This window comes from Protomyctophum parallelum (genome assembly GCF_964188405.1).
Source record: "Protomyctophum parallelum genome assembly, chromosome: 2".
In the NCBI taxonomy this organism is placed as follows: domain Eukaryota; kingdom Metazoa; phylum Chordata; class Actinopteri; order Myctophiformes; family Myctophidae; genus Protomyctophum; species Protomyctophum parallelum.
This window is the reverse complement of record NC_139699.1, coordinates 53,788,470-53,814,919: the sequence shown is the minus strand read 5'-3', so window position 1 is coordinate 53,814,919 and position 26,450 is coordinate 53,788,470. Positions and strand designations below refer to the sequence as shown.

Here is a 26,450-nt window from a genome sequence, read left to right as displayed (position 1 = left end):
CGAGTGCCATTCGACCTCCTCCCCAAAGACTCCAGGGTCGGCGACCCCCCGGGAACCTACACATCCGCATTCATTCATCCCTCCTTCATCCCTCCATTTCTTCACTGTCAATAAATTCCTTAAACCTCCCCAATGGCGTGTTTATTCCTACTAGTGAATGTAACATTTACTACAGGCTGTAATGTAATCAAGTGAGGCTGCAGTTCTGATTGTGATGGTAAGTGCATTCCATAGTTTTGGAGCCAGAAGGGAGAAGAGTTTGGGACCTGTGGAGCGTTGTCCCGGCGTTTTTAGTGAAGGTACCTCCAGCTTCCCTGCGTTGGCTGATCTGAGTGCGTGGGAGGGTTTGTATAGGGTACGATCATACTTGTGAGATATGGGGGAGCCATGCCTTTGGTTGCTTTGAATGCCAGCATCAGAGTTTTGTATTCTGTGCGGGCAGCGACCGGGAGCCAATGGAAGCGGAGAAGGGGGGAGACGTGTGAGAAATTTGGCTGGTTGAAGACCAAGCGAGCTGCGGCATTTTGGATCAGTTGGCTTAAGTGCACATGCCGGTAGGCCAGTAAGGAGGGAGTTTCAATAGTCAAGTTTTGACAAGACTGTTGTCTGGATTAGGAGCTGGGCTGACTCCTGGGTCTAATTCGTCGTATGTTATAGTGTGTAAACCTACAGGATCGAGTGACAGCTGTGATGTGTGTTTTGAACGAGAGCTGACTGTCCAGGACAACACCAAGGTTCCTGGCTGTCGGGACAGACTTTACCAGGGCGTTGTCTACGGAGATAGTTAGCTCCCGCATAGGGCATGACTTAGCTGGGAAGAACAGAAGCTCAGCCTTGTCTGGGTTCAGCTTGAGGTGGTTGGAAGACATCCACTGTGAGATGTCAGCCAGGCATGCAGTGATGCGGTCTTCCATCTGGGTGGCAGAGGGGGAGAACTCCTCCAGATTCTGTCCAAAAATCCCGCAAGTCGTTACTCCCTATAGTCATGTGTTCAAGACGGATCTGTCCGATATTTCAGATTCCATCCTAATTGGCTAACATTGGCTTTCAAAGTTTGTAGGATTGGCCCGTTTGGGTGCTAACCTTACATGCACCGGTAGAGCATTCCATAATCTAGGTGCCCGGGCGGCCACTGGTGACTATAGGTTCGTCCTAGGGACCACAAGTAGGGCCTTATCAGGGGGGCAGTCAGACAGATATTTTGTGAAGCCACTAAGGAAATCGGGACATCCTGAAAGTTCATATAATAGCCTGTTGTGGCGCTGTTGTGGTGCAACTTCACCTAGACTGTATTACCTTAATAAACATGGTCATGAATACTTTCTGCTTCCAGTCACTATTTTAAAGTCTCATTTCTCATGTCATAATATTCTTTTTGGAAAATTATGGTCCCATTTATTAAAAATATTACCATAAAGTCGCGTATGTTCTGAGGGCCGTGGCTACCGTTACAGTCTATGAACGGGAGCCACCCCCCGTTCGAGTCAAAATAAAACCAACTAAAAAGAAGGGGGGAAGTCCCGCCTCGTTGTCTGGGCCAGCCAATGGCCAGCTGGGCCAAAACGGATCTAGAAAGATGGCGATTTACAATACAAGGACTGACTGGCTTCATTTTACATCCATATCAGACCCGGCGAACGCTTTGTCCATATTTTTTTACAGTCTATGGGCCTTATCCGATGATCTGAGGATGTGGCTGAACCATGCAGTTGGTTTTCGCGAAACTTGGTAATATGGCAGAGGAGGGATATGCACTCAATTGAAAATGCAAACTTTGAACGTGCATAGCTCATGAACTGTTTGACCGTCGGCAATGAAACTTCGATATACATTATGCATCTCCTCATGCCCTCCTCAAGTGTTGTGTTCTTACTTTAGATCTCCCGCCATTTTGAATTATATGAAAAACTGTTTAAATCTATCTCCTCCGATGATCTTTGATCAAAATGGATTTCTACAAAAAATGAAGGTTTTATGAACCAATGAAAGTTGCTGTTTTGTGAAAATTCTTCTTCTGACCATAATACATACAAGCAGCATCACATGCTCATGATACTTTACAGTATGGTAGAGGGTCATGCCAAATAGCACTGAAACCAGTCTTACTCCAATTGACCAAAGGGGGGCGCTATAGCAATTGTTTGAAAATGAAACCTTTGAACAGGCATAACTCATGCCTTGTTCGGCCAAAAGTCATGGCACTTGTTTCTTTTTTTGAGCAATTTGCGTGAAACATTCTACACACAATCTATGGACCATTATCTTATCCCAGTTAAAGAGAAGTTTGTACGTGAGGAATTAAATACTATTGGGAAATGGGAAATTAAAGAAACCCATTGTACATTCTAATCATGGTCACTGTCATTGCCATATACATTCTGTACTATGTATCATTTAAATAAGATTTTATACTAATCAAATCAAATCAAACTTTATTTTATAGAGCACATTTAAAACAATCGAAATTGACCAAAGTGAGATCAAAACTAAAAACATCCACAACAACAAAATCAGAAAGCATCAACAATTAAAGCCACAATAACAGTGCAATAAACAAAACACAAGCATAGGTGCGATTAAAAGCCAAATTATAAAAGTGTGTTTTAAGAAGTGATTTAAAAGACTCAACAGAGTTTTTATGTTAAAGGGCAGAGTATTTAGTCTTTAAGGTTCGTCTTGTTAGCCTCCAGGAGCAGCTTGTCTGCTGACCTCAGCATCCCTTTGTGGGGTATAAGGGACCAAAAGTTCTGTTAGATATGAAGGGGCCAGGCCATGCAGGGATTTGTACGTGAATAAAATAATCTTAAAATCTATTCTATATGTAACAGGGAGCCAGTGCAGTTCAGCTAAAACCGGGGTTATGTGTTCTCGCTTTTTTGTGTTGATGAGGAGGCGAGCAGCTGCATTTTGTACCAACTGCAGACGCTTGAGTGATGCCTGGTCGGTGCCGAAGAGGAGGGAGTTGCAATAGTCTAGTCTGGATGATATGAAAGCGTGTATTGCCATCTCCAGCTGTTTCGGTGGGAGATATGGTTTTACCGTGGCCAACAGTCGTAGTTGAAAAAAGCTGCATTTAACTATGGAACTGATGTGTTTATTGAGTGTGAAGGTACTGTTGAAGGTGAAGCCAATGTTTTTGACGGAGGAGCGAATGTCTGAGCTGAGGGTGAATGGAATGGTGTTATTCATGTATGGTATATGGTGTAATATGACTTCTGTTTTTGAGGTGAATGGAATGGTGAAGATGGAATGGTGGAATGGTGGAGATGGAATGGTTTTTGAAGGTGAATGGAATGGTGTTATTCATGTATGGTGTATGGTGTAATATGACTTCTGTTTTTGATAGATGTTCACAAATTTAATTTGCACAAAAGTATAGCAAATTCAATAATGTTTGCTTTTCATTTTTTTATATTCAGATTTAGACATAATTGTGGCATTGTATAGCATCTCAGTTTATAATTGTAACACACACACAGTGTGTGTGTGTGTGTGTGTGTGTGTGTGTGTGTGTGTGTGTGTGTGTGTGTGTGTGTGTGTGTGTGTGTGTGTGTGTACATGGTCTGTGCCCGCCCCCCCTAAGTGAATTCATTAAACGACAGCCTGATAGGGGAATCAGTACCAGAGCAACCACTCGAGGAGTGGTTGCATATTGGTTGCCGCACCGGGAAACAATATGCAATTATGCATTGTCATGTCCAAATAAACATATAAAGTAAAGTATGTGCGTGCAGGCATGATAAATGTTGAGAACGAGATAATTAAAAAACCAGTTTAGCTAACTGGAGCACAATACAGTATAAAGCCGTTTGGAATTTCCAAAAGCAAAGGAAATATGCAACAAGTATTTTAGGTTTCTTTTGTCTGCAAGTTTAAGCAACCAACGATTGAGGTTTCTTATTTCGCTATAAATATACCTGCTGCACATAGCCTGAGCACATCAGAGAGTCAGTTGGCACCATGGCTTCTTCTGGCACTGTGGTGATGCTGGTCCTGATGGCATCACTGGCCAGTGCATCACACTTCTACGGAGGCAGCAGCTCCTTCACTGCCAGGGGAAGAAACCCAGATGGGACGTTCAGGGTGAGTGCACATTTTAACCTGACTATATAATTCAGTCAATGTTCTAGAGCAGTGGTTTTGAATTAACCCTTTTCATATCAAGGCCCATTATTTATTGGGTATTTGAGCCACCTGATGAGATTTTAGACTCTCAGACCTAAAACTTAATATTTTGTTGATTATGTCCACAATTCCATGCTATATTGATGTTGGTACCATATAGGAGAGATAACAGGAAAGCATTGATAAATTTTTTTAACTATTCTACATTCTCTAATTGTGTAGACTTCTTGTAAATTACTTAATGCACCTTTGGTTTCATTTCATGCTCTCAAGAGTTAAAGATCTATAAGGGTCCATTTGGTTAATAACTCTCCATCATTTAGCTGGGGACCACCTGGAACCCCCTCAAGGACTGGTTGCATGAAAACCACTGTTCCAGAACAAATATTAATCTGCATGGTTCTGCTTGTCTGGATGATATGCTTGAACTATTAATGCAAACTAAGACGCAATTGGTAGGCTACATGTTTGGGAATCTATGGGACTTAATTAATACTTATTTAAAATGTTCCATGTAAAGCGGCTGAGTAGAAAAGTGCTATACACATTATTATTCAAATTATAGCATGTTGAGATGTACAGTATGATCCACCTATAGCAATAATAACCCATTTATCTTCTTTATTGACACTATTTACCACAATTTTTCGATCTATTGTCATCGTTTTCTATTTCTGTTTATTAGTGTAAATGTATTATTTATTAGTTCTGTTTTTGATTAACTCACATTCTGAGTCCAGTAAAATTGCTATGAAATCATAATTAATTATAAATGCTGTTGTAGAACGAACATTTCCTTAGTCTTATGTCTCAATCATATTTTCACGGATTTCAGAAATTAATCATATGGACTATCAATGGCCCCACACACACACACACACACACACACACACACACGATTTGATCCAGTTTAAAGCTTTTATTTGATTTCCTGATATTATCGGATGTCAAAGCTATCCCAATCCTGTTTTTTTTTAACAACCCAAATTCCAAATCAGAGCCACTCATCGGATAGGGATTCAAAGTTTTGAACTCGTTATGCAAGACTTCATATTATGACCTTTGGATTTTCTTCCACAGGTGGTGAGCCGCTATAGATCAACATTTGATGATAGGTATCAAAGTTATCCCTATAATCGTTGTTACAGTGGCGACTGTGGTGCCTCATCCGTTACTCATAGAGGCACAATCGACACTGGCACTAATGCATTGAGCCATAGTCGCAGGTGGACTGAAACTGAAACGGTGGTAACAACAAATGTCCCAAGTAACAAACCTTTTCAAATGAGGTGAGTTATTTCACCCAATTTCCATTTTCTTTATGCCTCTTATTTTTTACCTTCTGTTATGACTTACGACCCCCTAGCTGTCTAGGGTATAGGGTGAAACAACATAATGAGGAGACAGCTTTTACAAAAGATGATTTGTTTTATTATCTCTCCTTTATTCTTTGGACAGAGATAAAAAGAAAAAGTGCATAATGGCTTCAGGGTGTCAGTTTACATTATAGAAAACTTGCTACCTAAGAAATAAAATTAACCCTAACTAAAAGTCCCTAACCATGAGAAACAAAACAAAAGTGAATAAACACGCTTACGGGATGGACAAAGGACGGTGTAACATTAAATAGGGAAATACAAAAGGACAATAAGTAACAATAGGAAGTTGGACAATAAATAACTGAGGAGCTGACTAATGACAGAGTGAACAAATGCTAAGGGTCACTTAATGAGAACTCAAAACCCAAAACAAAGATAACAAAATATAACAAAATATAACTTACTCAAAGACAAACTAACTCACAAAACTAACGAACGAAGGCAAACAAAAGAAAAAGCAACATGGACAGGAGCAATTCTGCTGCAGAATTAAGCTGTCGTCCTCACAGCAGTCAGGACAGACTGAGCACCTTCCACTGAGAACCAGGGCGTGGACGGGAAAGGCGAATGAGGGAGAAGGGGCAGGTCCGGGTGGGACCTGTCAATCTACAGCCACCTGTTCTCAATCCTTCACATTACTCTGTCAATCACCATAGCACCACACTCATTCTCCAACACTCTCCATCCATTGACCTTACAGAGAAACACAAAAGGAACAATGTATAACACAGGCCACAAGTTATATATATTCCAACTTATCACCCTTATTCCCAAATTAACCAAATACAATAATAACTAGAACTGCACTCCGTCGAGTGCCTACTTGCGTGTTGCACACAAATAGGCCATAAATGGCCTACTAGTATGCAAGCAGAGCGTGCAATAGTACTGTTGACAGCTACGAACTTTCAAATCTCAGCCTTTCTGTGAAATAACGGTTTCAATATTGAATTATTATAGGTTTAGCTATGTATGGTAAAAGCTTCCATCTATAAAAGAAATACAGTCCCATCGATTTAGAGGTGTCCAGGATGATAGGATCCACTTGTAGTTTCTCAAAGAAAAATAAAACATGGATATCAGATGTATAAAAAAGTATATTAATTGGAGAAAAGAAATGTTATATTATATTACATTTCTCACAGCGGTAATTTCCATTCTTAAGGTCAACAATCTTGTCCTTGCAGTCCTCATGGGGACATTCCTGGTATATGCACCTTTCCTTACGAATGTCCATGATTGTTGCCATATTGTTGGCCATCTTCCTATTAAATGGTAAATGGTGCATTTATATAGCGCCTTTTTCCAAGGCGCTTTACAGATTGTGCATTACATTCACCCATTCACACACACATTCACATACACCGATTGCGGGCGGAAGCCATGCAAGGTACCAACCAGCACATCGGGAGCAATTTGGGGTTCAGTGTCTTGCCCAAGGACACTTCGACATGTAGACAGGAGGAGCCGGGATTCGAACCGCCGACCCATGGATCATTGGACGACCTGCTCTACCTCTTGAGCCACAGTCGCCCTAGCTTAGATTATATTATATGTATTAAGTATCTTCCTTGGGTTTATCTTTTAGACAAAGAAAATATTCCTTATTTGACAACTCTTGAATGAACCTTGAACCTTTTGAACCTTGTAAATGATTGTAATTAATTTTAAACGATTTAAAAAACATTGACTAGTTACGTTAGTTACTAATACGTTAGTACTAGTACGTTAGTTACCAATTAAGGTTGTTTTATGCGTATGCCGTGGCTGCGTATGATGCAGATGGTGATGTAATAATGATATGTTTCAGTGTCGGGTGGATTAAAGGTAATGCCCCTATGTATACATGTATGTAATCTGAAACCAATGCCGTATCAAGCACAAATTAATCATTACGTCATACGCTGCCACGGGCATCGGAGCACCGGACAAACAAGTAAGTAATTACAATAATCAGAAGGACAGCAGTCCGTAACACTTTCATTTCTCTAATAAGCTTTCAGAGAGTGCATTATCTTTTCCCTCATTGTTTCCATATACCAGGTATGCCAGCTGCTGTTGGATTTCACCCGGTGGATCATGGTCACTACTGACTGAAGTGGATTTGGGAACAAGGTCTGATACTGGAAGACCAAACAGCTCTCCAGCTATTGCCATTCTACCATTCCTGCGGTAAGGTTTATGCCATACACTAATTAATCTCTGGTCATCAGCTTAAATGAATATTACATTATAATTTTGGATGTATACATAGCATGTCAGAATATTGACACATTTTGACTACCAACTGTAACTGAAGCCTATAGACTATTAGTGCAGGCCAAAAGCAGAGCCATGGATTGTCCACCATTACCAGCAAATCCAACCCTGTGTAACATAATGTATTAGGATCTTTTCACCTGTTGTACGTACGCTGCTGTGTACTTTTGTGACACCATTATTTCAGTGTGTGAGAGTCTTCTATTTTTTGTGTTTTTAAAATACATCTCATTGTATATTATTATTCCCCAGTAGCCATGAACTGATGATATGATGTATTAGGGTAGACTACCATATGTGAAACATCTTCCAATTTGTGTTTTTTTTTAATGTTTATTTGCTTATTTGTTTTGCAATCGACTCATTACAGAGCTGATTAATTTACTCTCTGTCCTCCTTGTTAATGTTTGTGTTAGAGTTCCTGTGAACTGCCCAAGGTCATACAACCTGACGACCTATGACCTGGATGGCGACCAGGTTCGATGCAGATATGGTATCGCTCGGGGTGTCGAGTGTGGCCACTGCACTCAACCCACAGGCTTTCACCTGGATCAGGTACCGTAGGTTGAGTCATTTCTATTCATACTAAGATGTACTGAGATTCCTTACCAAGAAATGTCTTGGTGTCTACTAACACATTTCTTGACATTGAAATTCATCATCCCTATACGGGAATCAGTCACAGCTGCTGGAATTTGGTTCATTTCAATTTCTTGAATGCTCGGAGATACTGCTCCACCAATGCCAAACGCCTCAAGGTCGCCTGGACCTCACACAACAGGTACAAGCAGTAAAATGTAGGTTGGTTTAAAAAAAAAATGTTTTATTGTATTTAACCAGTGAAAACACATTGAGACTGAATCTCTTTTACAAGTGAGAACTGGCCAAGGAGCAGAACAACAATTACACTTCAAATCTACTTTGTATACATGTCAAATTACAGAACAGCCAATAAAGCCCATCACACACCGTCTGTGACCGCCGCGCGTCAAAACAGCCGCCTCCATTATTTTCAATGAACCTATCGCACACCGGCTCCGTCCGCCGCGTCGCGCCACATCACCTGGCGCGCCGATAGAACCAGTTCTATTTTCCAGGCGGCGCCGCAACGCGCCGCGTCGGACGGAGCCGGTGTGTGTTGGGCTTAATACATCCATGATACACCTCAAATAGTACCTATAAAATATACAGCAGTAAGACGCACGCATCCGCCTGGTGACGGCGGACTGCTGGGCGAGCGCTGGCGCTTTGGCATGGGGTGACCCCCATGTGTTGATCTGACCGATCAACACATGGAATGAAGGTTGTATTGGCGATATTATATGGAGCGTGTCTTGAGTGTACAGGGTTTGATGAGGTCAGATCAACATATGGAATGCCAGAACAGGTCAGCTCCATATATGGACATCTAAGGGTGGCAGCGGGGACCGTGTCTTGAGGGCACAGGGTTTGATGAGGTCTGGCCATATATGGAGCGTGTCTTGAGTGTACAGGGTTCGATAAGGTCAGATCAACATTATGGAATGTCAGAACAGGTCAGCTCCATATATGGCGATCTAAGGGTGGCAGCGGGGGCAGTGTCTTTGAGTGTACAGGGTTTGATGAGGGCCCAGTTAGGGCTGGGCCTTAATTTTAGCGCCTGTTGAGAACTCTAGTTTTCGCCGTCTGTCTAGATTTTGAATGGACAGTGTAAAGTTGCCCGAACGGCCAAGGCTCCAAGAATCGACAGTCCAAGAATGTAAATCTCTTTTGGTATTTTATGGACCTCAAAACACAGAGTGAACGACCCATGCCGGATTCAACTGTGCAGGCAAAAATAATACTTCCAGAATAAAGACTTAACAATACACTTTCACATAACAGAAAGTAAGAAAGTAACACTTGACAACTAAACTAAGGAAAAACAACAAACCAAGAAACTGAAACGAGGCTATGCCTTCCTGGCCCTGGCAGCTCTCCCCTGGAGTTGTCTCCTTTGTTAGTCTCAAGCAAAACTGAACATTTTCCACTCAGGATTCCCTCCCAAACATTTCCACAAGCCTCCCTTATATACCAGGTGAGACCCCACCCACAATGATTAGTAATTGGACCAATCTACTCAAACAAGGTAAACCATGACCCATGAGTTAGACCAACTATACAATTACACCTTTCCTTCATAGAGTCTGAATGTTTTCCAAGGCATCACATCAAACACAAAACAATTATGATAGCATTAGGCAACACAGATAAGTAGTATATGATGCTACACATAGCCACACCTCCAAGGAGCTTGAAGACAGTCAATTAATGGAAGCAGCTGTGCAGTGTGTGTTTGTAATGTTCAGTTTCACATTGTGGAGTCTTCTAGTGTCTATAGACAGGTATCAGTCAAAAGGGAGACATCGAAGAGGAAGAACGGGTGGGGAGAATCAACATATGGAATGTCAAACAGGTCAGCTACATACAGTATAATGGAGATCTAAGGGTTTGAGGTCAGATGTAGAGTTACTGGCTGGCTCCATATGTATGCCGGTCTAGGTGATGATCCAGCCTTCTCCATGCATGGTTATCCAGGGTTAGATGAGGTCCGTGTCGTGATCTTCATATATGGAGACGGCCATATACGTGTCACGAGGCGTGACCATGTATGGAGGAGTGATGTCACGAGGTGTGACCATATATGGAGCCGTGATGTCACGAGGAGTGACAGACGAACAGACTGACGGGTTTTGCAGGTTTTCATAGTAATCTGCGATCTATCAGTAACAAAGCGCAAAATTGTGCACAGAGCAAATACACATGTACAAAATAAGCAGAAATAATAAATATAAATTATAGGCCTAGACCTATACCAAGGCTAGTACACATTCGAACCTGCATGTGCAGGTGTTGGACTGTACATCTACTGTAAGATGATCCCTTTGAAACTACCAACTGGAAATGTTATTCTCAACATTCTGTATCTATCTAATCCTTTTTTGGGTCCATTTAAATATCTAAGACCCTTTGCGCTCCACAGACCCCACATTTAGAACCATTACAATTTACAATTTACAATTTTACAATTACAATTTACAATTTAGGCATTTAGCAGACGCTCTTAATCCAGAGCGACTTACATTTAAGCAAGAACAAAATCATGGGAATACATCACATAAAAGCATTTATCATGAAACATGCGTAAGCTAAGAAGGTAACAGCGGAATATCATGATGAAACTATACATACACTATACATAATAAACTATACATATTCACTACTATGCTATACATATGTACTATGGCGTGCTATGACTATATACAATACAATTATAGTGCTGTCTACATAACATGCTATAAGTCTGTGTCAAATGCTATCTAAGCCAACATAAATGCTATCTAAGGGGTTAGGGTAAGTGCTATGGGCCATGATGGAGTCTGAAAAGGTGGGTTTTAAGGCTACGGCGGAAGATTGGGAGTGATGCTGCAGTTCTGACTGCAATGGGAAGTGCATTCCATAGTTTTGGAGCCAGAAGGGAGAAGAGTTTGGGACGTGTGGAGCGTTGTCCCGGCGTTTTTAGTGAGGGTACTTCCAGTTTCCCTGCGTTGGCTGATCTGAGTGCGCGGGAGGGTTTGTAGGGTTCAATCATACTTGTAAGATATGGGGGAGCCATACCTTTGGTTGCTTTGAATGCCAGCATCAGAGTTTTGTATTCTGTGCGGGCAGCGACCGGGAGCCAGTGGAGGGAGCGGAGCAGGGGGGAGACATGTGAGAATTTTGGCTGGTTGAAGACCAAGCGAGCTGCTCCATTATTGTAGGCTACTGTACTGTACACATGCCGGCACGATAACCAACTTGTTAAAACAATGAAGATATCTCCTACCACTCATCATGAACAGAAATGCCAAACGTTTACTCCTTTGTCCTTTTAGGATTCTTGCACATTGCACTATGGCGCCTCTTCATCGCAACGCGTCAATATACTTGAGTTGGTGGTCGAGGACTTTCCAAGACGACACATCACTCTGGCCTACACGGATGGATCTCAGTCCAGCAGGTCTCCGCTGCAGTCGAGGGCAGGGAGGAGACGCAGGCGTTCGCGTTCCCACCCCTGGTGGTGGAGTGCAACAACCGCTGGACCTCGTTGGAGGTATTGGAATCAAACCACTGCTGCACCTGTCAACGCAACTATCGCCGTAACTTCTACAACTACTGGGAACCCTTGGTGGTGGAGACAAAGCCCTGCTACAACTGCTGAGACGATCAACGTAACTTCTACAACTGCTTGGAACCCTTGGGGGTGGTGGAGAAACACTGCTCCACCTTCAACAACGACCACCCCACCACCAAGGGTTCCAACTGCTTGGATCCACCCTTGGTGGTGGATACAAACCACTGCTCCACCTTCAACAACAACCACCCCACCACCAAGGATTCCAACTGCTTGGACCCACCATTGGTGGTGGATACAAACCACTGCTCCACCTTCAACAACAGCCACCCCACCACCAAGGATTACAACTGCTTGGATCCACCCTTGGTGGTGGATACAAACCACTGCTCCACCTTCAACCACGACCACAACTCCACGTTCCACTGCTCCACAGAGATTTTCCACTGCTGCTGCAACAACTAGCAACCCACCCACTGCTCCACCCACTACACCACCCACCAGCACAACCAGAGCTACAACAAACACACAGTTTGTCAGGCCCCGTACAACCACCCCTGCAACAACTATCAACCCACCCACTGCTCCTACACGGTTTGTCAGGCCCCGTACATCAACCACCCCTGCAACAACTATCAACCCACCCACTGCTCCTACAAGGTTTGTCAGGCCCCGTACATCAACCACCCCTGCAACAACTATCAACCCACCCACTGCTCCACCTTCAACCACGACCACAATTCCACGTTCTCCACGGTCTCCTCTCAGCAAACTTCCTTTACATTTCGCTTTCCTTGGTAAGTCAACACTATGCATGCGTAATACTAATGGTTGATGATAACGTTGTGGGAAAACAGAAGTTTGATGCCACGGTTACACTTTGTTCCTTTCAATGTGACTTTCGTGATTGGAATGTTCCCCAGTGAATATCCCCTGGGGGCATGGCCGTTGAGGAGAGCTGCTGGAAAACAGAAAGATGAGTCCAGTGTCTTGCGCTAATGTCACAAACCGCTGGACCGCTTAGCATTGATTGATTGAATTTAAAACAAATATATTTTATGGCCCGGGACGGCTACTGTGTAGCCATCTGGGCACGCCGGTAATCCCTGACAGCGTGTCGCGGGTTTGACTCCCGATCAGACTCCTGTCAGACTACTGTGTATTGTGTACCTTTGAACATTCAGTGGATTTTCTGTGTCCTGGCGTTTTATTTTGTGAACAATTAGGCTCAGAAAAGTGATATGATTGGCCCCTGGTCTTTGATATCAAAGTCCCCTCTCCTCACAAAAAGGTTTCCATTGTGGTCAAAGGTTAGTGATGCCAGCTCAATTTATCCCTCATTGCGAATTCAGTGAGCACTAACTATGAGACCTAGCAGAACATGTGTGTCTGTCTGTGTGTCACGCTGTAACACCACCCGCCCGCCACCAGAGGGTGCAGCTGTATCACACACAAACACACACACACACACACACACACACACACACACACACACACACACACACACACACACACACACACACAAAACTTAACACATGTCTGTGTGTCTGTGTGTGTGTGTCACGCTGTAACACCACCCGCCCGCCACCAGAGGGTGCAGCTGTATCACACACAAAACACACACACACACACACACGCACACACACACACACACACACACAACTTAAATAATAAAATAAACATGCACGCACGCACACATACACATGAAGAAGAACTTAAAAAAAACCTTAAAGTACGTAATTGCGAACGCAGTGAGCCACTTACTATGACAGCAAGGGCTGAATGTCTGTGTGTCCCGCTGTTACACCACCCGCCCGCCACCAGTGGGCGCAGCTGTAGCACACACACACACACACACACACACACACACACACACACACACACACACACACACACACACACAGGGCGCAGCTGTAGCACACACACAACCACACACACACGAGCTGCGTTCGCTTCCCGCGTTTGCGCGTCTTACTTGTTTATTCTAATTGTTTTTATTGCAATTTACGAGCTGCTTTCTCTTCCTGCGTTCGCGCGTCTTACTGTACGTGTTACTTGTTAATAGCTATCATGTTACTGTCGAGGGTCACAAATGATTTTCATTTAAATTGCAGTTGATCCATCAGCTCCGTCGTGTGAGGAGGGAGAATATTTACCAAGGCTGCTGCATCCAACACCCAGGAACGGAGAGCAACTCCAAGGTGAAGTCAACAAAGAGACAGAGATCAGAGTCAAAGCACAAGCCACACACTCCACGTAAGACAAAGGGTGGAACCAAAGTGCGTTTATGACAAAAATGTTAAGCATGCGAGATGAAATCTGTTCATTTTCTTTATACAGAGTCTATGATATGGTCTTCAGTGGACCGTTGAATGTCACTAAGCATAAGACCACACGAGACGAGTATGTCATCAGATGGACTCCCGTTCCCGATGACGTGGGACAACACTTCCCCATTTGCTTTGTTGTTGAGGCATCGTATGGGTAAGCCTCACATTCCTTCATTCCAAGGCTATACAGATTCTCTGGGAGGGGAGTTGACTTGACTTAATAATGTCAATGTTTATTTATATAGCACCTTTCAACACAGCGTTAGCAGGAGAGATCCTGCATGTAGTTTTGCAAGTCCCACTGCATCCACCTGTAGGCTCTGTTTCTAGATCCCCCTGGGGCACTTAATTCATTCCCTGCCACCTTTGAACCACGTCCATTTGCGCCACAGACCACCATTGAATTTGATGACATTTTACATCTTTCAACTATGACCGCGAGGCAGCCTACTGATCATTCTCACCAGGTTTAATCCGTTCTCAAAACATTTAGCTAAGAGGCAGACCTTGACCTTGAACACACATCTGTTGTTTGTCACTCGTTTCAGGTCTCGCATCTATCAATCTGAGATGAGGTGTGTTGTTGTGCAGGTGGTATCGAGACAAGGTGAGTCTTGTTGATATCCACCAAATAAAATAACGCTTGTGTGAAGCAGGGGCCCCTGGTAATGTCGGTTTAAAATGATCTAAACAAACATTAAAAATCCATAGACTTGGCTGCCAACAAAATAACAAAATTCTGAAAGCCAGACATTGGAGGGGATAGTGCCCCTCAGTAACATTATCTCGGTCGTAACCACAATTTTAGCATACACCGTATTTTTGATTGGTGCAACAGAACAAATGTATTTACTGTATTTGTTTATTTACAATGTATTTCAGTGATAGCCAATGTGATTTGCAATGAAACAGCCATGACGGTAGAGGTGGAAAAAGCCTCATTCAAGGGAAACGTAGGTCATCTGCGACTTAATGAAGTAGGCAACGTGGCCTGCAGAGTGGACGGGCAACAAAACAGTACTCATATCATCGCAGTAGTCCCCCTCAGTGACTGTGGTACTCAGATTGAGGTAAAGAGCTCATTCCTGGATTATAGTCTGTCTGTCTGTCTGTCTGTCTGTCTGTCAACAATGTTAAACAGCACTGTTCAATATTTGCATTACTTAAAGTACAAGTTAGCTTGTCATACAAAATATTAATTTTTCCATGCAGGAGGATGACAATAACATCATCTTCAAAAATGCAATCACCTCCGTCGACGATGACAATGCCGTGATCACTCGCAAGCACCTGTTGGAGGTGGAGTTCTACTGCCTGTACCCCAAGACTGGCAACGTGACCATGAGCTTCAATTTACACAGAATCCGCATAGTCGAGGAGAAAGGCTTTGGTACCTTCACCTACCAGTTTGAGTTCTTCCAGAGCCAGCGTTTCACCTCAATGAAGGACCCACGCTCTTACCCACTGGAGTACGATGTAGGGGACAAGATTTACATGCAGATAGAGGCCTCGTCTTCAGTCAACAACACCGAACTGTTTGTGGAGTCCTGCAGAGCTGCACCGTACGATAACCCCAACTACCAGCCAACCTACTCCATCATAGAACATGGGTGAGTGAAGATAATACTTATTTATTGTCATTGATTTAGGTAAATAACAGAATAAATCACTTATACACATCTTTCTTTTTTGAGGGCGCTATACCCCTCCTATGTCCAGCTTTTAGGCCTGACTCACACCTTTGCATCTAGCATACATCATTGATGCATGGTAGATGTAAGCAAAGGGTTTGTTTACATCTTGCCCCAATGCATTTCCAATGGGAGTCACATGGTTTGACACAACATTTGTGTTGTACAGCTTTCGGCTGTGTTTCGACTGCCCCCCTTCCCCCTCATACAACAAAAATGTTGTGTCAAACCATGTGACTCCCATTGGAAATGAATTGCGAGCTTGCATCAGTCAATAAGTCTCATGCATCAGCTATACATCAATCTGTTGTGCACGTGTGAGTCAGGCCTTAGTGAGCGTGTAAACACAAACCTTGTCCTAACACAAACATTAAATTCCATTGACAATAAATGGCCAGTTTTGTAAACACAAACATTAAAAGACTAATGATTGGCCAGAATGAGATTATGCATGATGACGTATGATGATAAGAGCGCCCCTCACTTCACACAGGTGTGATTTCTATTTAAGAAATACATAAATGACAAATACCCAACTTGAAATCTGTCTTTTTGGTTTCAACCAGGTGTGCTGTGGACCACACTGTTGACGTTTTTTCACCACGCCATGAGAAACATTTCCAATTCTCAATGGACGCCTTCAAATTCATAGGAGAGCATGATCAGGTAAATAGGGATCTATAGTGTAGCGGTGTCAATTCCTTGTCAGGGTCAACACGAAATACGGTACAGGTGCTGTGTAATATCGATCAATGCTTAATTAAACTATGAAATGATGACACATTTATTTCCGCAAAGAAATGTAGGAAGGTTTTAAAGTGATGTTGTTATTCTCGTTTATGTTTCAGGTGTACATCAGCTGTTCAGTGATCCTGTGTGAAGCTGGGAACCCCAACACCAGATGCTCTCAGGGATGCATCAAATCCACTCAGTCTAGAAAGAGGAGGGAGCTGGGTGTCATTCAAACGGAAAGACACTACATTTCCCAGGGTCCCCTGCGCCTGAGAAGGTCACCTGAGAGCACAGGTATAACTCAAACCTTTCTCAAGTCTGTGATGAACTAGGGTGTGCTCGTAAGTCGTATAGCTGATCCACCAGTTCTTGTGCAATTCCCACAGTTTGAGTCCCACTGCATTTCATCATATCATCTCCATTTTGCATGTCTCACACTCTCTCCTTTCTAATTGAAGCAACAAAAAACACTGCAAATTAGAGGTGTGCCAGCACTGCCAGGGGCACCTGGTAGAATGCATACTGTACTTATTATCAAGTCCTTACCACAACCGGCCTAGGTTCCATGTGGCCCTTAAAAGACCAGTCCACACCAATGCAACTTGCAACCAGTTGCAAGAAATTGCAGTGGTCTGGACTGACCAGGCAGTTTCAGACCAGTGCCATAATCATTGCAAGTACAGTTGCATTTCCTATAGTAATTGGTGTGGACTGGCTTAGCTGCATGTCATCCCCTCTCTCTCTCTCTTTCTACCTTATCTGTCCCTCCACCTACTATCACTATTAGAAACAAAAAACAGAAAATGCAAGTTGAGCCTTATAGGCCAGGCAATCTAGCCCATTTTAGACCCAAAAGTCAGACTAATTAAAAGAGATTTTTTTTCAACAGATATCATTTCTATGAGGTGTCTAGAATAACATACTAAAAGTCCTAAGAAATCCTAGATGCGGAAATATGTTTAATTCTCATCAATTCAAGATGTGTGCTAATACCTCGAGAAAACTAAACACCCTAATAGGCTTCTTTTTTTCTTTTGTCCTATCACAATGAAACTTTCCACAATGAATCTTAACATGAAAACTAAACTTTTTTGTATTACAAGTTTCTCTGAAACTTAATTTGAATATGCAAAGTAGCTTAATATATATTGAATATGCCCACATTTGCATATCACGAAAATTACTTTTCCCCAAAATGTATAATATTTACATTGTTGTTTATTAATGATATCAAACACACTGATCAGTATTTCATGAACCATTTCATCTAAATATTGTGACTTCATAGAATAACATCAAAAACACCATTCATATGTATGACAAATGCATAAATCCGTCAAATCTTCCTCCAACCATCCTACTGCTAATGGTTGATGGCAATGCTGCTTTTGGACTGGCCTCTAACCTGAAACCTGCCGGGTTTGTACCTACCGGGGGCATAACCCCCACCGGTATAGTCCTCAGGGTCACAGAGGCACACAAGCCTCACCACCACGACAAGGTAGCAACAACAGGGGAGGTTCCCCTGCTAACGTGGCCCAGGAAAGAGAAGTCTGGAACTCTCTGCAACCCGACTTCGGATGAGCGGATGAAGATGAATGGATGGATGAATTTGCAAAACATTAAAGGGATTGTGTCATTGTGACATTAAAAATAAATGAATTAATGTCACATGTGAAACCTTTAAGGAGTAGGAAACACACAACATAATTGTAGCGACAGAGCTGTGTGATGGAGTCTACCTGGAGGTGACAGAGCTGTGTGATGGAGTCTACCTGGAGGAGACAGAGCTGTGTGATGGAGTCTACCTGTAGGAGACAAAGCTGTGTGAGACAGAGCTGTGTGATGGAGTCTACCTGGAGGTGACAGAGCTGTGTGATGGAGTCTACCTGGAGGTGGGAGAGCTGTGTGATGGAGTCTACCTGGAGGTGGGAGAGCTGTGTGATGGAGTCTACCTGGAGGTGACAGAGCTGTGTGATGGAGTCTACCTGGAGGAGACAGAGCTGTGTGATGGAGTCTACCTGGAGGTGACAGAGCTGTGTGATGGAGTCTACCTGGAGGTGGGAGAGCTGTGTGATGGAGTCTACCTGGAGGTGGGAGAGCTGTGTGATGGAGTCTACCTGGAGGAGACAGAGCTGTGTGATGGAGTCTACCTGGAGGTGACAGAGCTGTGTGATGGAGTCTACCTGGAGGTGACAGAGCTGTGTGATGGAGTCTACCTGGAGGTGACAGAGCTGTGTGATGGAGTCTACCTGGAGGTGACAGAGCTGTGTGATGGAGTCTACCTGGAGGAGACAGAGCTGTGTGATGGAGTCTACCTGGAGGAGACAGAGCTGTGTGATGGAGTCTACCTGGAGGAGACAGAGCTGTGTGATGGAGTCTACCTGGAGGTGGGAGAGCTGTGTGATGGGTCTACCTGGAGGAGACAGAGCTGTGTGATGGAGTCTACCTAGAGGAGACAGAGCAGTGTGATGGAGTCTACCTGGAGGTGACAGAGCTGTGTGATGGAGTCTACCTGGAGGTGACAGAGCTGTGTGATGGAGTCTACCTGGAGGAGACAGAGCTGTGTGATAGAGTCTACCTGGAGGAGACAGAGCTGTGTGATGGAGTCTACCTGGAGGAGACAGAGCTGTGTGATGGAGTCTACCTGGAGGAGACAGCTGTGTGATGGAGTCTACCTGGAGGTGGGAGATGTGTGATGGAGTCTACCTGGAGGAGACAGAGCTGTGTGATGGAGTCTACCTGGAGGAGACAGAGCTGTGTGATGGAGTCTACCTGGAGGTGGGAGATGTGTGATGGAGTCTACCTGGAGGAGACAGAGCTGTGTGATGGAGTCTACCTGGAGGAGACAGAGCTGTGTGATGGAGTCTACCTGGAGGTGACAGAGCTGTGTGATGGAGTCTACCTGGAGGTGACAGAGCTGTGTGATGGAGTCTACCTGGAGGTGACAGAGCTGTGTGATGGAGTCTACCTGGAGGAGACAGAGCTGTGTGATGGAGTCTACCTGGAGGTGACAGAGCTGTGTGATGGAGTCTACCTAGAGGTGGGAGATGTTTGATGGAGTCTACCTGGAGGAGACAGCTGTGTGATGGAGTCTACCTGGAGGTGGGAGATGTGTGATGGAGTCTACCTGGAGGTGGGAGATGGCCTGCAACAGCTTCAGGCGTGTCTGCAGAGTACAGGAACAAGAAGACTGGGATGGACTGAGACACTGCTGGTGGGGGTTATGCCCCCGGTAGGTACAACCAAGCCCGGCAGGTTTCAGGTTAGAGGCCAGTCCAAAAGCAGCATTGCCATCAACCATTAGCAGTAGGATGGTTGGAGGAAGATTTGACGGATTTATGCCATGTCATACATATGAATGGTGTTTTTTTTATTCTATAAAGTCACAATATTTTGAGGAAATGGTTCATGAAAGTCTGATCAGTGTGTTTGATATCATTAACAAACAACAATGTAAATATTATACATTTTGGGGAAAAGTAATTTTCGTGATATGCAAATGTGGGCATATTCAATATATATTAACACATTGTATGCTAGAGTTTTCTATTTGCTCAGGCTTGCTGGTGCTAAGCGATTAACATTGGACTTTTGAACTTTTTAGGGGCCCACAGCGAGGGGCCTCTTATAGCGAGAATCACATCGCATAAATAAAAAGTAGGCCAAACATGTCCACTTCAATTTAAAAAAAAAATTATGATTCTACCATCTTCCATTCTGGAGATATTGACCTTTTTCTAAAACCTGCTTTTGAAGGCACGCTGCTCGCTTGAAAAAACAGCAGAGATATGGAAGGTTGAAGTTGACAGACATTGACAGACAGATATAAAAATGAACACAAATAATATCATATACATACTACACACTGAATGAAAGCCCTGAATGTCTACTTTTAGGAGGAAAACAAATACACATGGTCCCATGTATAGTTTGTCAGTAATTGGCTATTGAATGCAGCTTGCGCCCACCAGAGAGGATTTCAGAAAATGCATGGACCAGAAGAACTATTATTCACAAAATAAGGCCTATAGCGAAATGTACATACTATATACCGTATGAAACAGAAGACTCTCTGCTTTCATAAGAAAAATACTTCTACTGTAATAATAATGAAAATCACACCCCTGTGAAGTGAGCAGTGCAATGTTGCGCAACATTGCACTGCTCACTTCACAGGGGTGTGATTTTCATTATTATTACAGTAGAAGTATTTTTCTTATGAAAGCAGAGAGTCTTCTGTTTCATACGGTATATAGTATGTACATTTCGCTATAGGCCTTATTTTGTGAATAATAGTTCTTCTGGTCCATGCATTTTCTGAAATCCTCTCTGGTGGGCGCAAGCTGCATTCAATAGCCAATTACTGACAAACTATATTTGTATATATTTGTATATTTGTTTTCCTCCTAAAAGTAGACATTCAGGGCTTTCATTCAGTGTGTAGTATGTATATGATAATAATTTATTTATGTTTATATCTGCCTGTCAATCTCTGTGACTTTAAACCTTTATAACTCGCTATGATAACTTCATGAGGAAATGCTCACTTCACAGGGGTGTGATTTTTATTATTATTACAGTATTAGTTTTTTTCTTATGAAAGCAGAGGGTCTTCTGTTTCATACGGTATATAATATGTACATGTCGCTATAGGCCTTATTTTGTGAATAATAGTTGGACCTGAACAACTGCATTCAATATCCTACTGACAAACTGTACATGGGATCAATATTATGTATTTGTTTTCCTCCTAAAAGTAGACAATTAGGGCTTTCATTCAGTGTGTAGTATGTATATGACAATAATTTATTTATGTTTATTTTTATATCTGCCTTCAGAACGATAGTATAACGGTGAGATGCGTTACTGGATCGGTGAGTTTAGTGGTTGAGGTTGACATGTCTGGACATGTTTGAGGAAAGAAGCACAGGAGAGAGAGATGATCAAATAACTGGCTGCTTTGTTGGACAACGCTATCTTCACTTTGTTTGGGCAAAGAAGCAGAGATCAGCGATGGAAAAGAGTTTTATCCACGGCAGATAAGTAATGACGTATTATCGAGGGACCGCCATGATCAACTAACTGCCTGGGACCGAGGCTACGTTGTCACCAGCCAATGCAGCCATCGCTATCCGTTGTGTGATTGTAGCCTTTTTATTCATTATAATTGCAGTGATAAGACCTATATCACAGCCGGGCGTCTCTCTCGATACCGTGGATATAGCCTACATCCACAATCACACAACGGATAGCGATGATGGCTGCATTGGCTGACGAAGACGTAGGCAGTAAGTTGATCATGGCGGTCCTTCGATAATACGTCATTACTTATCTGCCGTGGATATAAAGCTCTTTTCCATCGCTGATCGTGCTTCTTGCCCAAACAAACAAAGTGAAGACGCGATGGCGATCCACACAACGGATAGCGATGGCTGGTGAAGACTGAAGACGTAGCCAGGCAGTTAGTTGATCATGGCGTGTGCCGTGTGCGTGTTGAAAACGTTATGAAATGGCGATCGTTGAAGATTATTCTTGGTTTATATACTGGCAGAGGGCAAATCGACACGACTGCGTTATATCTTTTTCCGAGAATGAGAGAGCCGTGCAAGGCGATTACAAGGCGCAGTGTGGCCTGGGGCCAGGGAACTCAAACTGCAATGCGATCCGGGCAGAAGAGACTCAGACTCCCCCCACAAAGATTCCTCGGGAGAAACCATGTAGAAACAGGAGGGGAGGGGGAATCGAGTGTATTCACAGACACTAGACTACTACTAGATGGGTAACTCCATTTTAGATGCCCTGACATCTGCGTTGGTCTATGCCGTTGCCGTGCAGACCCATACGTGTAATGGAGGCATTGGAGGAGGGAGCGTCTTCGCCACAGACAGACCTCTTTTCAGGAGGGAGGGGCTTTTTACTCCCGGATCACATATTGGAGCTTCCTGGAGACGATCGCTGTTATTTTCCTCGGTGTCCTGGAGCATAGGACGTTGATGTACAGTAAGCAATAAAAAAACGTATAAAACGTATACATACGCTTCGCGCGTACGGCGTTCGATATTAATAAAGCGTATGGATACGTTTCCAGCATTTTTTGTGTTAAGCTAATTTGCATATTCAAATTAAGTTTCAGAGAAACTTGTAATACAAAAAAGTTTAGTTTTCATGTTAAGATTCATTGTGGAAAGTTTCATTGTGATAGGACAAAAGAAAAAAAAAAGCCCATTAGGGTGTTTAGTTTTCTCGAGGTATTAGCACACATCTTGAATTGATGAGAATTAAACATATTTCCGCATCTAGGATTTCTTAGGACTTTTAGTATGTTATTCTAGACACCTCATAGAGATGATCTATGGTGAAAAAAAATCTCTTTTAATTAGTCTGTCTGGAAATGCTATTTTGCCTGGACTATTATGAATCACTGCCTTTCATTTGGGCTGTCTGGTAAGGTATTGTGTTTCAGTCCAAGTCTGTTTTGGCATTTTAGTGACGTCTAGTGGACACAAAGTGTCATAACAGTACATAATACATTCAGTATATTATTATACTGAATGTAGCCTACCTAGTGTACTGTACATACAATACTACATTACGATAGTTTAGCATCACAAACTATTTAAAATATGTTTTTCCTTTTGAGATTGTCATTACAGGCTGAAACAGTGTGCTTTATTTTTATTATTTATTCAGCTACCAGCCTGAACCAGAACCTGAACTTGAACCTGGTCTTCATCGCTGGATGTCTTCTCACAGCTGTCGCCATGATCTGTGCTGTGGTCATGTACAAAGTCCGGAATACAGGGGTGAAATATCAACTCCTGCCATCCACTGAAAGTTAAAGGCAGCAATGCGTGTGGTGTCTGATGATGCACAGTGCTCTAAAGGGGGGCATTATACATGCATGTCATTGGCTGGGGAGTTTCTTATTTGAAATAATCCATACTTTAATTGCTATTGATTGCTATTTAATCTAAATGGGAATGTTTACAGGTGATTTTGAATTATGGTGTATTATTTAGGATGGTGATTAGATCATGTAGCCGTGTAGCCAGCCTTCATCTGCCTTTTGCAATGCAACCAGGCTATAACCAACCAGGGCCCAGTATTCAAATATGGGGCGGGGGGGGGGGGGGGGGGGATCTAACACTGAGCGGGAAGAGACTAATATCCATGCAGTGACATTAGCAGTGCATGGTGTGCTGTGGATCTTTGAACTAGTAGGGCTGTATTTGCGTGCTGTATTTGCGTGCTGTATTTGCGCGCCGGTGCGTGCGGTGTCTGAACTACCGGGGCGGCGCCCTGGACAGCCCCCATCATTTATTTAACTCACAACCATGATCACATGGTTTGCAGCACAGATTCATAAAAGTCTACAATCAAAAGTATACAATACATTACACAATATAGACATATCGGAAGGCTTTCCCTATTTGAACAGCGGAAGATTTTTTTTCAGAAAAGCACCCAATGTATAGATTATTATTTTTGTTTTTCAGATTTTAGTAATGCAATTAATTTGGGTGGGTAAAAAAATTTGCCTGAAATTTATATAATGCTAGTATTCTTACATTCCAACAAAACATGGTACTCATCTCCAATTCTGGCTTCATTACATAGGTTACAAATCCTCTGACTTCTTTCCAGTCCTTTATATCTACCGATGACCTTTGGAATACTAATGTCCAGCTCACTGCTCACCACTGGACATTAGTATCGCTACGCGAGGCTAGATTAGATGCTTCCAATCTGTAGACTAATTCTGATATATTTCATACTTCCTACTCATATAAGGGGAATTAAAAAGGATGTCAAAAACAGGTTAAAAAGTCACCTTACTATGTTTTTGGACTATCTGTGTGAATTATTTTACAGTGTATTGTTTAATTTGTGGTGTTTCACAAAATATTCCATGAAGTGAAATCATTAAAAATAAATATATATTTATATTTATGTGAAGTATCAAGTATGTTGTAATCATTATGAAATGAGGCCATCATGCCCATGTAGTGTTTGCCCGATAAGCAGCTGGAAATGAGCACACAGTCAGGATGTAAAAGGCAGCCACACCATGGTTTATTCCCAAAATAAGTGGTACAGCATGGGAAATGGCATGGCACACGCAGCAAACAAATGGGCCATGTTGGTGTGCAGCTCCACCATGCCCTCTCACTGAATCTAACACTGAGTGGGTGTGTGCTCCCTGGCAGCCTTTTATAGGCAGCTGAAACAATCAGTGCGGACTCTACCATATTACCGGTTAAACATGCAACACTTCTGAACCCCACCCACATAACCCACATCACATGAGCCTATAAATCTATATCACTACACCGGTAAGTAAATATCAATGATGCCCACTATTGCAAGATAAACCACATATCCCATTATCATTAGCAGCTCCAATACATAACTCAAACACCCCCTGGCCATTTCACTGTGGTCCAGTCCAGACCAATTATGGTGCTCTGGTAGCCTGGGGACTCTTTTGCCCGAACACACTGGAACAGACAGAACAGAAGCAGTCAGTATTCAAGTACCCATAACACAGTCTCATATTACATTTTCATGTTCACAATACTCTCAATAAACCAGTTCAACTCATGACTCTTCCTTTGTGTGCAAATATAAATACTTAAATGTGCCAAATATCAGTAACGGAGGACCACTTCGTTACAAAGATATTCTTTCTTTTTTATTATTTATTATGATCTGGTATCGGTATTTGGTATCGGTTAACACAGAAATTGTGGTATCGGGATCGGATTGGAAACGAATAAAGTGTATCGATTCGGGACATCTCTAGTTATAATGTAACGGGTGCACGGTTCTGGAAGACACAGACTGTAGAAATGAATACCAGCACTCACGTTGTATCCCATAGGATTCTTGTTTTATTTTGTTCCCCCCAGCAGCAAACAACAACAGTGTGGACGTTTCGGCCCAAGGGCCTTCCTCAGCGTAAATTAAATCATTTGCGCTGAGGCGTAGATCTCATTGAAGACAGAAGTGAGTATGCAAATTGCGATTGGCCGGAATGAGATGACGTATGATGATGTATGATGATAAGAGCGCCCCTCACTTCACACAGGTGTGATTTTTTATATTTAAATTACATCTTTTTTAGGCCTTGTCATGTGGTCTACCTGCACAACCTCAGTGATCTACTGGTAGACCGCAATCTACTTTTTGGGCAGCCCTGCTCTATAGCAATGATTACTATCAGAAAAGCACCTTATTCTTATCCTAAAACTACACATACTTAATTGAAATGGCTGCAGATTCTGATCTTTTAAGTCAAGAGAAATGTCCTCATTAAAACGTGGTACATGATCACATGTAAATAACATCACATATACTTACAGTATTAACAGTGTTGGCTGAATAAGAAAGAAAGTCTCTAAAACAAAATGTGCATTTCTTTATTATTCTAAAAGACAAGAGCAAGTCATATACTCCATGTAAGAAGTAAAGTATTCTGTAAATCTCAACTAAACAAAATATGTTGGTAGGCAGTAAAATATAAGATCATTTCCCAGACGTGCTTCAGGTCCATAATGGTATGTTTCCAGTACAATAGATGTTAAAATGCAGAACAGTAAGGTATAGATAATAGTGGTCATAGGCCTACAGTATTTAATAATACATTCATTTCAAAGTCTCTCATATGTCATTCCATATTTACAGTTGGGATGAGTCTTTGTAGCTAAGGATGTCCACGTTCATTCTTTCAACAGTGCCTGTTGCGGTATAGTAAGACTGCAAATATATTGATTATTTTCTCAAGGATCACTAGGCCTAT

General features: G+C 42.6%; 2 protein-coding genes and 1 long non-coding RNA gene across 3 annotated transcripts; all 3 read left to right on the top strand.

The window, feature by feature from the left end:
- Positions 1-3,884: 3,884 nt before the first annotated feature.
- Positions 3,885-12,360, top strand: LOC310854680 (uncharacterized protein; the record flags this gene model as incomplete). Its single annotated transcript, XM_083759355.1, has 6 exons — positions 3,885-4,083; positions 5,206-5,414; positions 7,548-7,676; positions 8,180-8,318; positions 11,657-11,920; positions 12,034-12,360. Exons 1-6 carry the CDS (start codon positions 3,961-3,963, stop codon positions 12,358-12,360), a joined length of 1,191 nt encoding a protein of 396 aa, XP_083615481.1. The 5' UTR covers positions 3,885-3,960.
- Positions 12,361-12,651: 291 nt separating this feature from the next.
- LOC310854788 lies at positions 12,652-14,367 on the top strand. The gene is made up of 3 exons (XR_014568928.1): positions 12,652-12,692; positions 14,010-14,151; positions 14,236-14,367. It is a non-coding gene; the product is annotated as an uncharacterized lncRNA (long non-coding RNA).
- A 400-nt stretch (positions 14,368-14,767) lies between these two features.
- Positions 14,768-23,522, top strand: LOC310854787 (ZP domain-containing protein-like). The gene is made up of 6 exons (XM_083759466.1): positions 14,768-14,832; positions 15,108-15,295; positions 15,438-15,835; positions 16,483-16,582; positions 16,765-16,942; positions 23,342-23,522. Exons 1-6 carry the CDS (start codon positions 14,796-14,798, stop codon positions 23,488-23,490), a joined length of 1,050 nt encoding a protein of 349 aa, XP_083615592.1. The 5' UTR covers positions 14,768-14,795; the 3' UTR covers positions 23,491-23,522.
- The last annotated feature ends 2,928 nt before the right edge of the window (positions 23,523-26,450 follow it).

Excerpts from the sequence above, each read along its gene's own strand:
- LOC310854787 (XM_083759466.1), top strand. The coding sequence starts at position 14,796 with ATGAGGTGTGTTGTTGTGCAGGTGGTATCGAGACAAG. Across the intron at positions 15,296-15,437 it reads ACTGTGGTACTCAGATTGAG|GAGGATGACAATAACATCAT; the intron begins GTAAAGAGCTCA and ends TTTTCCATGCAG. Across the intron at positions 16,583-16,764 it reads TCATAGGAGAGCATGATCAG|GTGTACATCAGCTGTTCAGT; the intron begins GTAAATAGGGAT and ends TTTATGTTTCAG.